The sequence below is a fragment of the Pelecanus crispus genome, chromosome 3 (assembly GCF_030463565.1).
Source record: "Pelecanus crispus isolate bPelCri1 chromosome 3, bPelCri1.pri, whole genome shotgun sequence".
Lineage (NCBI taxonomy): Eukaryota > Metazoa > Chordata > Aves > Pelecaniformes > Pelecanidae > Pelecanus > Pelecanus crispus.
Window position 1 is genome coordinate 19,904,100 of NC_134645.1, and position 12,546 is coordinate 19,916,645.

Sequence of the window (12,546 nt, forward strand, 5' to 3'; positions counted from 1 at the left end):
TTGTTGAAGACAAGAGACTGTATTAAAAGAGACCTTCAATCTGACCATTTTTGTCTTCTTACCACTTTAAATCATACTATATGAGGGTCCTAATTGCAAGAATATAAACTGTTAACACACTGGGGATTAGAGAGTACTATATTCTGTTGTAAGCTTCATATTTTTTTGCGTGGCTGCCAAAAAACACTTGCTTTTATTTTTTGCACTGAAACAGGAAAACCTGCCCATTCCATAAAGGAAATGAGAGAGCACCTGCACACATCCATTGATTACATGGCCCTGAACATCCCTACTACTTCAATCTCCTACTTCCAAAACTCCTGTCTGAAGGATTGCACAAAAGACTCCTTGTCAGTATCATGCCCACTCAATGGCAAAGCTGTTCCTGAGTGATGCAAGGTACTTCCATCTTCTCCTTGTGTTACCCACAACACACCACTGTCCAACAGCAACAGCTAGAAACCGCAAGTTTGTGACATACTTGTACCAAAATTAAGTAGACAATTACTACTGGCAATGGCTGCAATATTTTTGTCTTAAATCAAATAGTTACCTATGCTTCATAAGTTCTTTTGCCCACTCAGCTTATAAATATTTAGCCCTGGACCCTGTAAAAACTTCAGCTGCCTTTTTTTTTTTTTTTTTTTTTTTAAATTAGATCCACAAACATCAATGGTACTAACCATGAGAAAGTTTGGAACACATAGGTCTCTGGAAGATACGAGTCTGATTCACAACAGGGCTGTCTGATTTGAAGTTCAGATTACAAGAGTAAAGTTTAGTGAAACACACATCAGATGCCTTAGCTGATTATAAACAGAGTAACTTACCCTGATTTTTCCTTTTCTTCAGCATCTGCATTTGCATTAGGATTTTCCATTTCTTTAATCTTCTCCTCCTCTTTATCTTCTAGTTTGGTGTCATCTTCAGTTTTGATTACATTTAAGTCCTTTTCTTGATCAGGCTGAGTATATGCAGGTTCTGGCAAATTTTTTTTATTTCCCTAGGATAATAAAATCTCTAGTTAACTTACAAGGTGAAATAAAAATACAAAGGATTTAAGAAAAGGCAGACAAAACACACTGAAGTTATATGAGTAAAAAAAAAAAACAAACATCTAGAGTCTAGGGCTTATTCTAAAATTACAGCACCTCCATTATTTTTTCTTCTGAAAATCTCAAACTAAACATAACAGACTTCAAATCTGCAGCCAGTGTCCTAGCTAATTTTGTCACAATGATATAGGCATGCAGCTCTTAGACCTGAACTGCAAAGCAATCCCTAAGATGAATGCTTCACAGGGTACGTTTTTACTTAGGATGCAGCGATATCAGTACTGGCCCACCTGGTATTCACCTGAGTTAGTACCAGTAGACAGACCAGGGCTGGCTGCCACTTACACACAGAAGCATTACATTTGTGTTGCACACTGACTTTGAGGAGCCTGCACTGCTTCCAGAGCAAACTGCTAAGCCTGCATAGCACAGCACTTCACCTTACCACCCTGGACTTCCTTTGCTAAAGCCACTGAGTCAACATTGGATTTTGGAAAGGTATGAACATCTGTCTCTAGACCACTGAACTACATTAGACCACTGTGTACATCATATGGCCCAGGTCTTTGTAGAGCTTCACTGGTTTCACTGGAGTGGAGAAGTAAAAGCAAGATTTATGAGGCCTTAAAAGCATGGCTAAACGCAAAATTAAAGTATCAGCACTGTAGTTAGCTGTGAGCACGCATTACCCAGATCAGGATAAAGCTGCACGCTAATTAGTCTCCATTTGGCCTGGGAGGCCCCCAAACAAGTGGAATGTTGCAGCTGCTTCCTAACAAGTCCGTCATTTTGACATCATGATCCCCTAAAACAGGCACCGAGAGGTAAGTACAGCTTAAATGTGTTGTTCTGAATTAGGTTTACAGCATTAACTTATGGAGATTTCAATCTTGACATGAATTTATGGTTATCAACACACCACCTGACTTTATAAACAGAATAACGTGAACATTAAAATTTTTTACCAGAACAGAGGGCTTATCATTTTCTTTACTTTCATTATCATTCTCAGCTAACTTTTTTTCTTCTTGTTGTACTATTGCTACTTCCTCCTGCTTGCGCTCCTCCTTATCCACTTTTATTTCTTTTACATCCTGCTCTGGTTCTTCACGCATCTTCGATTCTTTTTCTTTTTCACAGTCTTTACAAGGCTTGCTCGTCACTTTCTCTGGCAATGCCATTTGAAATTCAATGTTAGCTGATGTACAATACTCTTCAAAACCATACAGATATCTGAAAGAAAAAAATTGCTCACGATAAGCAAGTTTGTTTCAAGAAAGAAAAGGCTACCTAGCAGAAGCTAAATATGAACAGTATGTTTAATGCCTAACAAACTATATTATACCCAAAAAGTTAGGGACTTTATGTATATTACCACTATCACAGGATCACTTCAGTTCTTTCTAGTGCTGTTTTAGCACAAACTCCATAGCTTTATTACTTACTTTTTGTATGCACATTTAACATTATATCCTGCAGCTGAATTCAATACAGGGATTCCAAGATCTTGATAAACTTGCTTCCACACTGCTCCACTTTCAATCTGTTAAAGAAAAATGAAGTCATCGTTTTGGAAGTAACTCACTGACACAAAAAAAGATGTCAACAAAGTTTACAACTTCGGAAATAATTATAAGTAATTTCCTCTGATCTACAAAATTACTATTTATCACACACACAGTTTTTTCACTGTAATGCAAACTGTAGTCTAATGTAACTACTCTAAGCAACTTAGCACTTTTGCATTTCAGTAAGCCACAGCAGGCTTTTCTCTCCAGGTGGTAATAAACCAAAGGAAAGAAAATACAGAGATCAGAAAAATCAGTACATCACTTTTATATTTAAAGTGATTCTTAACTATCAGAGCTAGAATTTTAATTAAACTGGAAAGAAAAAAATTCATTCAAAGCATTAACAATACTCAGCCCTAGCAGTACTGCACCAGATACAGTGGCTACCAGTCTTTCGTTATGTCCTTAAAATGCCCTTTGGTGTCAAAGTTCTATGACAGTGTGATACGCTCATTTCTAACCATCTGTGAAGGTAAAGCAGATGTACTGCAAACACCCACGTAGAAGATCCTCTCTTGTATATCAGAAAGGTGTCACTGCACAAAACATACCTTCTCAACGAACAGGCTAAGTTTATGGAAAGCATTCCAAAGCAGTAACAGAATCTGCTTGGCCATGAATTCCATATGCTTCAATTACGGCTCTAAGACCAATCCCACTAATCCCAGTTAGCACATTCTTCTATATATTGCCCAGAATAGACAGGAATTAAGGGCCTCACATCAGACCTTAAACTAGATCACTTGTCTTCAATATTTTATTGAGTAGTGACTCTTTTCACTTTCTGAGGTAACAACTTTATCAGACAAACATTTCTTGAAATATCACAGGAATACACATGTTGGCTGATTTTATGCAGCAATAATGAAACACGCTGAGTAGATGTGCAATTTATTTAGAATACAATTAGTTTCTGGTTCCCATTAGAGCATATTTTTCAGAGCTACAGGGTGTCTTACATAGCTGTAGTATTCAATTTTCATATGTCTAAAGCTCCTGTGTAAGATTCTTCTTTATCACTACTTAAACAAGAATAAACAGCATCCTCGGATTTTCTGTCTCTGGAATACTCATCATACTAATACTCACATTATCAAATCCTCCAAGCTTGTGTACAAGTCTGAATAATTTGAAGAGATTCAAATTTCTATATCCTAATACAGGTCGTTTATTAATAGGAGTCCCTGCGAACAAAGACAGTTATTGCAGTGTTTTGAAGTATCTTTTTCAGAATAACAGGAAATCTGCATCATATGCGCCACTACACTACTACGTACGGTATTGTAAACCCCTCCCTCTGACCACCTCATGCATCTGCTACTTTCTCTTCATGAAACTAAACAAACTCAAGAGTCTTAATAACCCATTTTTCCTGTAGTTCTGTAATTTAATTCATACATATGCATTCTTCTATGTATTACTGAACATGCACAAATGATACGACTTCTCTTGCTACCTGTGTTATACATATTTTTATTTCACCTGCTGAAACAATTACATCTAAAAATACCAGCATAGTCCTTTTCACTACAATAATAAAAAAAAAAAAAAAACCCACCCAAAACACCTCCCCAGGAACAAATCCCACAATGCTTCAGAGCTGAAACTTCCTATGCTGCTGCACTACCAGTAACTACCACATTGTCATTTCTTGCAAACCGTTCAATTCATCTTCATGCATAATTAAAAAGGTACTAATTTAAATACAAACACCTTCAACCCCTGCCTCCAGAGATATTGTACTTTTCTTGCAGTGTATAAATACCTGGTAAAGATTTAATATAATAAGTGGCATTTGCTTTTAAAAACATTTCAGTCTACCTTACTGATAATAGTCATGTATTTAAGCGATCAGGATTCACACAAGAAAACTAGCATGATGTAAAAGCTTTTTTCCATGATCCTAAAAAGTAGGGGGGTGGTTAAATTTTATTTTATTTAAGTATTTTAAAGTTACTAAACCAAGCATATACATTAGTGTGATTGAGGATATTAAATGTTTGATTATACACACTATAAGTACACAGTAAAAAATACACTGGGATATATGAGGTACTATCCATTTATTTCTGAAAGCAGGAGTAAGTGACTGTATTTTAGGAGAAGAGACAAGTGACAGACTTATCTTCTAAACAGCAGGGAAGTCAGAAGTGATGAACAGAGTCTCACTGTTTCCAAAAAAGAGCTGCAAAGCACCACTAGTTTACAGACTCAATTCTTTAGATGTATTGCTTAGCAGTACTTTATCTTCAGCTTCTACAAGTCAAGATTAAAATGCCTACCTCTGTCTTCCATGAATTTGTATAATTGCTGAAGAAAGTTCTCTCTCTCTTCAGGAAATGGCTCTATTTCCTCCTGTTTAAAGTAATGCACACAAGAAAATTATCACCATTTTGTGTTACAGTCCTTCATTAAGAAATATACAGCAGTGATAATTTAGGCTCAAATGTTCAAGTTTGTTTTACTGTAGTCAGCAACAGGACACTATACAGAGAGACATGCTCTCAGTGCTATGCCACAAGGAAGTAAGTTTTATAAACTACAGTTTTTCAAAATATGTAAAACAGTAACTGTAAAGACACATTGAAATTGGATTTTTGATTGATCACTGAAGTATCATAAGTGATATCATAAATCAAGATGTATTCTCAGTTTTGTGCTTTATGCAGAAAGTCTGGGAGATACCACTGTTAATGATCAACAGATTGCATCAGAAATCTCAGGTCTATTTCTACTGCAGTTAAGTGACTCCTTGATGTCTGGATATACTATGTCACTTTCAGGGATGACGTGAAAGAGAAAATGGTGCTTGCACTTTCTTAGGACTTCTAATCCACAGTACTGGCAAACCGCAGCCAATGGCACTGCACGCATACTGCCATGGGGTACCAGCTGAACGCGTGGTAAGCAGGATCAATCCCAGAACTGAAATAACAATGGATATTTTCGATGTTCAGTTCATTGCACTAATAAACTTTTGTATTAGATTTACTTAGATTAATAAATAGTAGAGTTTTATAACAAAGCACTATGGCTTATTTTGTAACACCTCATAATTTCCTTAGAAAACATGACTTGCCACAACCAGTAGGAACAAGATACTAGTATAATCAGAATTCTTAGAAATTCTGATGACTAAGCTACCTCAAAAAAATATGCCAAAATAAGTTAATTTTCTGCGTACTTTTTTTAATACTACCTGTGAAGTTTAAAAAAAAAACCTATTCAGTAAATCTAAAAGAAATTATTTTTCTTTAGTGTATTTTCATTCCATGTTTATCTTTCCATTCTTCAACAGTATCCTTGTACTAAATATTAAAGCTTCACCTACCCTGAAGCAAGGGGACAAAACATATTGTCTTTATAGTTATAGCAAGACAGTTGAGAAATCAATAGAAATAGAGTATCATTATTAAACACAACAGGAAAAAAAGAAAAAAAAACACAAAAAACACCAACATTCCCCCCCCCCCCCCCAAAAAAACCCCACAACATCTGCTAAATCTATTTAATAAAGAGATGAATGGCTGAAAATAAGGTCAAGGAAGGCTATAACTATTACAGGTGAGTAGTTTTTCTTCTTACTCTATACTTCCCCTTCTCCATTAAATGTACTTGGAGGACAAATCAGAGCAAATAAGCAAAAAAATTAACAACCAGTATTCACAATATGCTGAAAGAGTTGTCATTTAGGTATAATTATGAACAGAAATGCAATGAAAACATTCCACAGTCTTGCAAAGGCAATGCAAGAGGGAAGTCTCTACGAGGGGCATTACGTGATGAGCATCTATCTGATACCTAGTATACCAGCAGAGCTCAGAGCAGGCTACTTCTATGAGCAGGAAGGACAGGCTGGGTAGAAAACTGCAACCACTATATTAAATACATCCTCACAGGGTGGGGCCATCAAAAAATCAGCCATACCTAGCAATTTTTCACCAACAGGTACGAGGTGACGCTGCAGCACTGCATATAGTACAGACAAATGCCTGGTTGAGAACATTCACATTTCACAGGCAAAGGTGGTAAAGGAAACACTGCTAGTGAGCAAAGGTTCAGTTTGCAATCATGAAACTTGAATATGACCATAGAGAACAAATTACTGAGTGGGATCGATACAGTTTGGGAGTTTGTTTTTGTTTGTTTTAATCTCATGTGACAGGTACTTGGAAAGGACTTTTACCAGCATACACTGCCTCATGGCAAAGAGATCATGAGCACCTACTTGGGTTTCTCATGTTCCTCACCAACAAGAGAACACTTGCCATAAAAAAATGGTCCTACAGAGCATTTGGCGGGGGTGGGGGGTGTGTGTGTCATTGAACTAAGCCTTCAGGAAACCCAACAAAGCTTTTAAGAAGGAATGTATGCTTTTTAAATATTAGGGGAACTAAAATAAAGGTGATGAAGGGGGCCGAGTAAAACACTGCCACTCCTTTTTCACCATAAGATTCAGTGCCTGAAGAGTACTCTTATGTCTCAAACATGATAATCCACAGAGATGCCAGAATGGCAAGTGGATACTCCTTATTAATTTTCCCAACAGAGACCAAACCAACTTTCTAAGGAAGTGTGCTTAGGGGGAAAGCTTAAGACCCTGCATGCCTCTGAAAAGTGTTTTCACTTTCTCAGAATCTGTACAAAATCAGTACATCCTGATGTACATAATGATCAGTACATCATTATCCTATGATAATATCTGTTAATAATCTCCGAACATTTACAGAATTTCTTAAATAATCAAAAAGTTAGATGACAAGGTTTCCTAGATAATGGTTTGAAGCAGGCATGTCATAGTCTGTCATCTTTGCTTATATCTAAGTTAGACAATCATAGTGCTAGCAGGTCACTGCAGTCTCTAATGTCACAAAGGTAAAAGAAAGTGGCTTATATGTATGATAATGTAATCCAGAAAAGGAGCAACACACTTTCTGCAACACATAAAATTCACAGAGTATTATAGCCCAGCACAAGAAGAGAGGGTCTTTATCAACTCTTTTACCTACCATCAGATTTAGCAAAGGAGAGGAAGGCCGTTTTCCAGTCTATTTCATTTGGGAAAAAAAGGAAATAAAAAGGCAACTCCTCTTCTTAGAAGAGAAGTAGAGAGGATTTGCATGTCACTCCTATCTATATAGGGCAGGAGCATCTATATATCTATATAGACATATGATATACATAGGAGCATCTATGTATCTATAGGAGTGGATGTGGGTGAAAAAAAAATATATATATATATGATAGGAGCATCTATATATGAGCCTGCGGTGATATATATAAGAGCTGCCTTTTTTTTGTTGTTCTGGTTCATGGGTACCAGGACCACATGGATGGCCTGACAGCCACCAGTGAGAATTTTTCATGTCCTGGAAAGCACTACAACAATCTGCAGGTGGATAACGAAGTCTCAAGAGCAGGCCCACAGGTCCTGTTTGAGAAGAGATGCTGCTTGACAGCCAGGAGGTTACAGGCAGGGGGAGAAGGCTGCAAAAACTGCTCAAAGGCAGATGGAGAGAAGGCACACATGCCATTGACCACTAAGGAGGGGGGGGGGGTGGGGGGGGGTGGGGTGGGGGGGGGGAATAAAAATATTTTCCCTGTCTTTTAGAAACCTCCTAGTTCAGCAGGTGACTGAAACATTGGATACTGGAGAAGAAGTTATCAACAAGAGATGTCACCGTAAATCCCCAAATATTTGCCCGAGATGAGATCTTCATGTCTAGTACATGGAAAGACTAGCTCATACCACATCACATGCAACTAAGAGGAGCTAGAGAAAAGGTGTACAAAGGGTACAAGGTCAAATATTTACAAACGCTGTAGCTAAAGACTGATTTTTTCACCTAAAAGTAGTGAGGGAATGATCACTATATAAAGATTGTATGTCAACCTGCATAGGTACAAACCTATCTACATTCATCACGCCCACAGCTGGACATGAACCTGCTCTGAAAGTTCAGGAATTGTGCTGAGCCCAAGGAAGTACTCCTTGCTTCTCAAAATACTAAGCAAAGCATAGCCCCTTGCAAACTGGGCTTTGTAACTTTTGATCAGAGCTGGATAATCTCCTGTGAGCTTCAAGAAGAGGCAGAATGAACTCATGAACATGGAGAGGTAGCAAAGTTTTTATTTCACACCTTTGCAGTCTCCCAACGAATCTTAAAATAAAGAAATGCATGATTAAAAGATGGAACACCATCTTCGGGTATGCCAGAGCCACAGTCTCCAGGGAGGATGTATGGAGAGAAAGACCATAACAACCATTTAAGACCCAAACCAGTTCGGTTTCTCCTTTACAATTCCACTATTGATGGGAATGTCAGTCTACTGCATTACTGGCAGTTGCATAACAAATTAGAGAACAGCTCTCAAACCCTAGTGAGAGAAAAAGTGACAATTGGCAAATAGAGATTTTGAGTACCACCAGAAGGTACAGAGGAAGTAAAAGATTCAAAATCCCCTCCTCCAGCCTCACAGCCAGCTGTGAAATAAAGTTCTTTCAGCCAATTTCCTTCTTTCCTCTTGTCTTCATCTTTTTCTGGACAGGAGGCTGGGAGGAAAGAACAGGCAATCAGAACACCAAGCAGGAGCTGGGACCCCATACTTCCAGGGCAAAAGAGAGAAGGAAGGCAGAAGAGGAGTGCATGGGCTAATGCCTTGATTGAAAGCTCTTTTGCTTCTTCACATCAGGATAGCCAGAGAGGTAGCTTGTAGTGAAGCAATTCTTCAGCAGACCAGGGTAAGAGACAGGTACAGCTCCTCAGATTTCTCAGTAATTATCTAAAGGTTTCAAAATCTCTCACTTTCCACCACTCCAAAAACAGTAAACTCCATTTTCTACAGCTAGAACCAGGGAAAGAACAGTGCAAACTACTTGCAATATCTAGTTTATGAGAGACCTACAGCTGTAGGCCTAGCATAGCAATTCAGGGGCAGGAAAGGTTGAGGTAGAAGGGGAAGGAGGACAGGGTGACAGAGGGAGGAGGAGACAACAGCAGGGCCATGCCAGCCGAGGTTTGTTTATTTTTCAAATATGTCAAGAACGCAGGTCAGTAACAGTTTAGAGCTGCCCCCTCAGATGGAGCTCCTGTGTAAAAGGTAGCAAACTTCCCTGTGGCTTGGAATGTATGCTAAGTCATGGGTATGTACTGGGGTAACAGGTCTAGCCAAGAGAAAAGTTTATCATTATTTATGTGAGCAGCTATTTACAGTAGCATGGTTTTAGCATGCACAGAACTCACTCCATGCCCACAAAGGCAAAAATAAATCAACACTGTCATTATACAATAAAGCAGATGCAAGACAAACTAGGGAGGGAAACTACACCCTACTGCACACTACAACACATTGCGTCATTATAGAAGGGCAAACAACTGTTTATTTGGAGGGAGAGTGAACTACAAACTGGAAACCCATCTGGACCACAAAACCTGAAAGTTCTACATCAGTGAAAAAAAAAATCGTTTGCCTTCCAATACTGAACAGCATGTGCAAAGAAAAGGCCAGTCTGGATTGACATGCAAGACATAATTGCTGATGTTCTCAAAGAAAACAGAAAGAGATCTTTGTTTTAAAGTTATCAAAAATAATTTAAGCACCACACATCCTTTATCAGAAACAAGTATTTTTTTAGCTACATAGAGCTTCCCAGTTAGAAGACAGCCAGACCTTTAACAGATAGCAGGTAAGTTCCTTTTAGAAGTACACACAAGTAAAGGGAACCTTTTTTCTTTCAGAAAAAACAATACACATGTGACAGCAGACTCCAATATCTACCCTTCTTCATCCTGCTCAGTCCCTAGTAGGTACTGCAAACCCTTCTGCCACTGCATTAAAACCAGCACGGCAAATATTCTAAAGCAGGATATTCCTTTGAGTTTTAATTCCTATTTTTCATTAGTCCCTAATGACTCAGCCTTTTGACTACATGTTTTTTGCTTAATGACTCAAAGACATGTTAGATTTTCAAGTTGATATTTTCACATTAACTGATCTTTGTTGAACAAAGATTTTGAAAGCTGACAGGCAATAATGTTGTCTATATTAACAATGTTGTTTGTTAACATGTTAAATGTTCCCAAATGTTAAAAAGACCTACTTTAATATTGCAGTCTTGCTAATTTTTATCAGCTGTGTATCTATGCACTTTACTAACTTCACTTACCTCTTCCTCACTGCTGTTATCCTCTTTTTCTTTTTCATCCTCTTCCTCCTCTTCAGCTTCACTGCTGGAGCTGTCTTCTTTCAATTCTGTTTTCCAGTTACTAGGAACAGTTCTGTTTTTACGGAATTCAAGGGCTTGGTCAAAAGCTGTAAAAGGACCAGCATTTGTTAGCACTGCAGGAAGTATCAGTTTGACCAAATGTTTTAATCAAAAACAAGTAGTCGGGGTGGGGAGAAAGGGGAGAAGAAGGAAAGACTGCTAATTAACAATTCCATCCCCAAATTCAAAGAAACTCAACAACCATCCCATGTTGTCCATCCTTATTTGTCTTACTCAGCCAAACTGGCTTAAGTGTTCTCTGCACATCAAATTATTCAGAGCTATTACTAGATTTATTACCATGTTCGTGTCTATAGACACAAATAAGGATCTTCTGTATCAGGTCATATATGAAAATTTAATTGATAGAACACCTATTCCAACAGGTTTACACTGTGGTTTATGTATATTAAACATATACAGAAGGAGGAGGAGGAAGAAATAAGCACCAGTTAATTCCAAGAGTTTGATCACACAAATGAATCCACAATTCCAGTTTCTTGAGAGTGCATAAAGGCAACTTACAATTACTACAGGTACTATGGTGAGAATAATTCTATGAAGGTCTAATGCAAAAGGCCAAATACTAAATAACCTATAAAGCCAATATGAGCTGTATGATTATATCCTTTGTTTGGCATGTCTACATTTAAAACAAGTGGGGGGGGGGGGAGGAGGTGTTTGGGGGTTTTTTGGGTTTTGGTTTGGTTGGGGTTTTTTTTCCCCCCTCTAGATTTTCAGAAGTGTTCTCCAATATATTATGCTATAGGAAAAGATCCTGTATTTTAGCATTTTTGTCATGAACCAATCTACCATAAATTTCGTCCATTTTACATAAGAAAGTACATAAATACACGTGTTTTCTCATAGAAAGTTATCTTTACCTTGTTTTAACAAAGCATCAGGCTTTGGTGAATTTTCACTAATCTCCCGAACATCTTTTCTTGGCACAGAAACGCTAGATAATTTAGAAAGTGTTAAAAAAAAAATTAAAATATTTTAAAGCTAAATTAACAGCATAATACAGAGCTATCACTAAAACTATAAAACACTTACTAAACATACAGAAGAAGCATATGAAGTATATCTTGACAATTCTATAGTGTTAGTCTGGTACAGTATTAGTTAGTGGACCAAAACCAAAACTTCTACATAAATCTGGTTAGACCATCCATATGCATTCACTGCATATTAAAGGAAGATTCTTCTTCCACTAAACAGGTAGTTTCTGGAATCTCCCAAATATATATTCCTTAATGAAAATCTCATGTTAATTTAGCAAGTAACTACTCACCCACAAACAACAAAACCCTACCTTGCTTAAAACATAAATGAGCATTAGTATAAATTGTCAATATGAAATGAAAGACTTCATAGAACCATAGAATGCTTTGGGTTGGAAGTGACCTTTAGAGGTCATCTAGCCCAACACCCCTGCAGTGAGCAGGGACAGCTTTAACTAGATCAGGTTGCTCAGAGCCCCATCCAACCTGACCTTGAATGTTGCCAGGGATGGGGCCCCTACCACCTCTCTGGGCAACCTGTTCCAGTGCTTGACCACCCTCATTGTAAAAAATTTCTTTCTTATGTCTAGTCTAAATCTATTCTTCTTTACTTTAAATCCGTTGTTCCTTGTCCTGTCACAACAGGCCTT

At 37.8% G+C, this 12,546-nt stretch overlaps 1 protein-coding gene across 3 annotated transcripts in view; it reads right to left on the reverse strand.

The window, feature by feature from the left end:
* ARID4B (AT-rich interaction domain 4B) overlaps positions 1-12,546 on the reverse strand; it is a 96,053-nt gene that overhangs the window by 32,194 nt on the left and 51,313 nt on the right. For all 3 annotated transcript variants that reach the window (XM_075706781.1, XM_075706779.1, XM_075706780.1), the window contains exons 10-16: positions 11,777-11,850; positions 10,794-10,939; positions 4,909-4,981; positions 3,716-3,810; positions 2,501-2,598; positions 2,021-2,288; positions 831-1,003 (exon numbers count right to left, since the gene is read on the reverse strand). In XM_075706781.1, the coding sequence (XP_075562896.1) occupies positions 831-1,003; positions 2,021-2,288; positions 2,501-2,598; positions 3,716-3,810; positions 4,909-4,981; positions 10,794-10,939; positions 11,777-11,850 (927 nt within the window). The remainder of the gene's footprint in view (positions 1-830; positions 1,004-2,020; positions 2,289-2,500; positions 2,599-3,715; positions 3,811-4,908; positions 4,982-10,793; positions 10,940-11,776; positions 11,851-12,546) is intronic.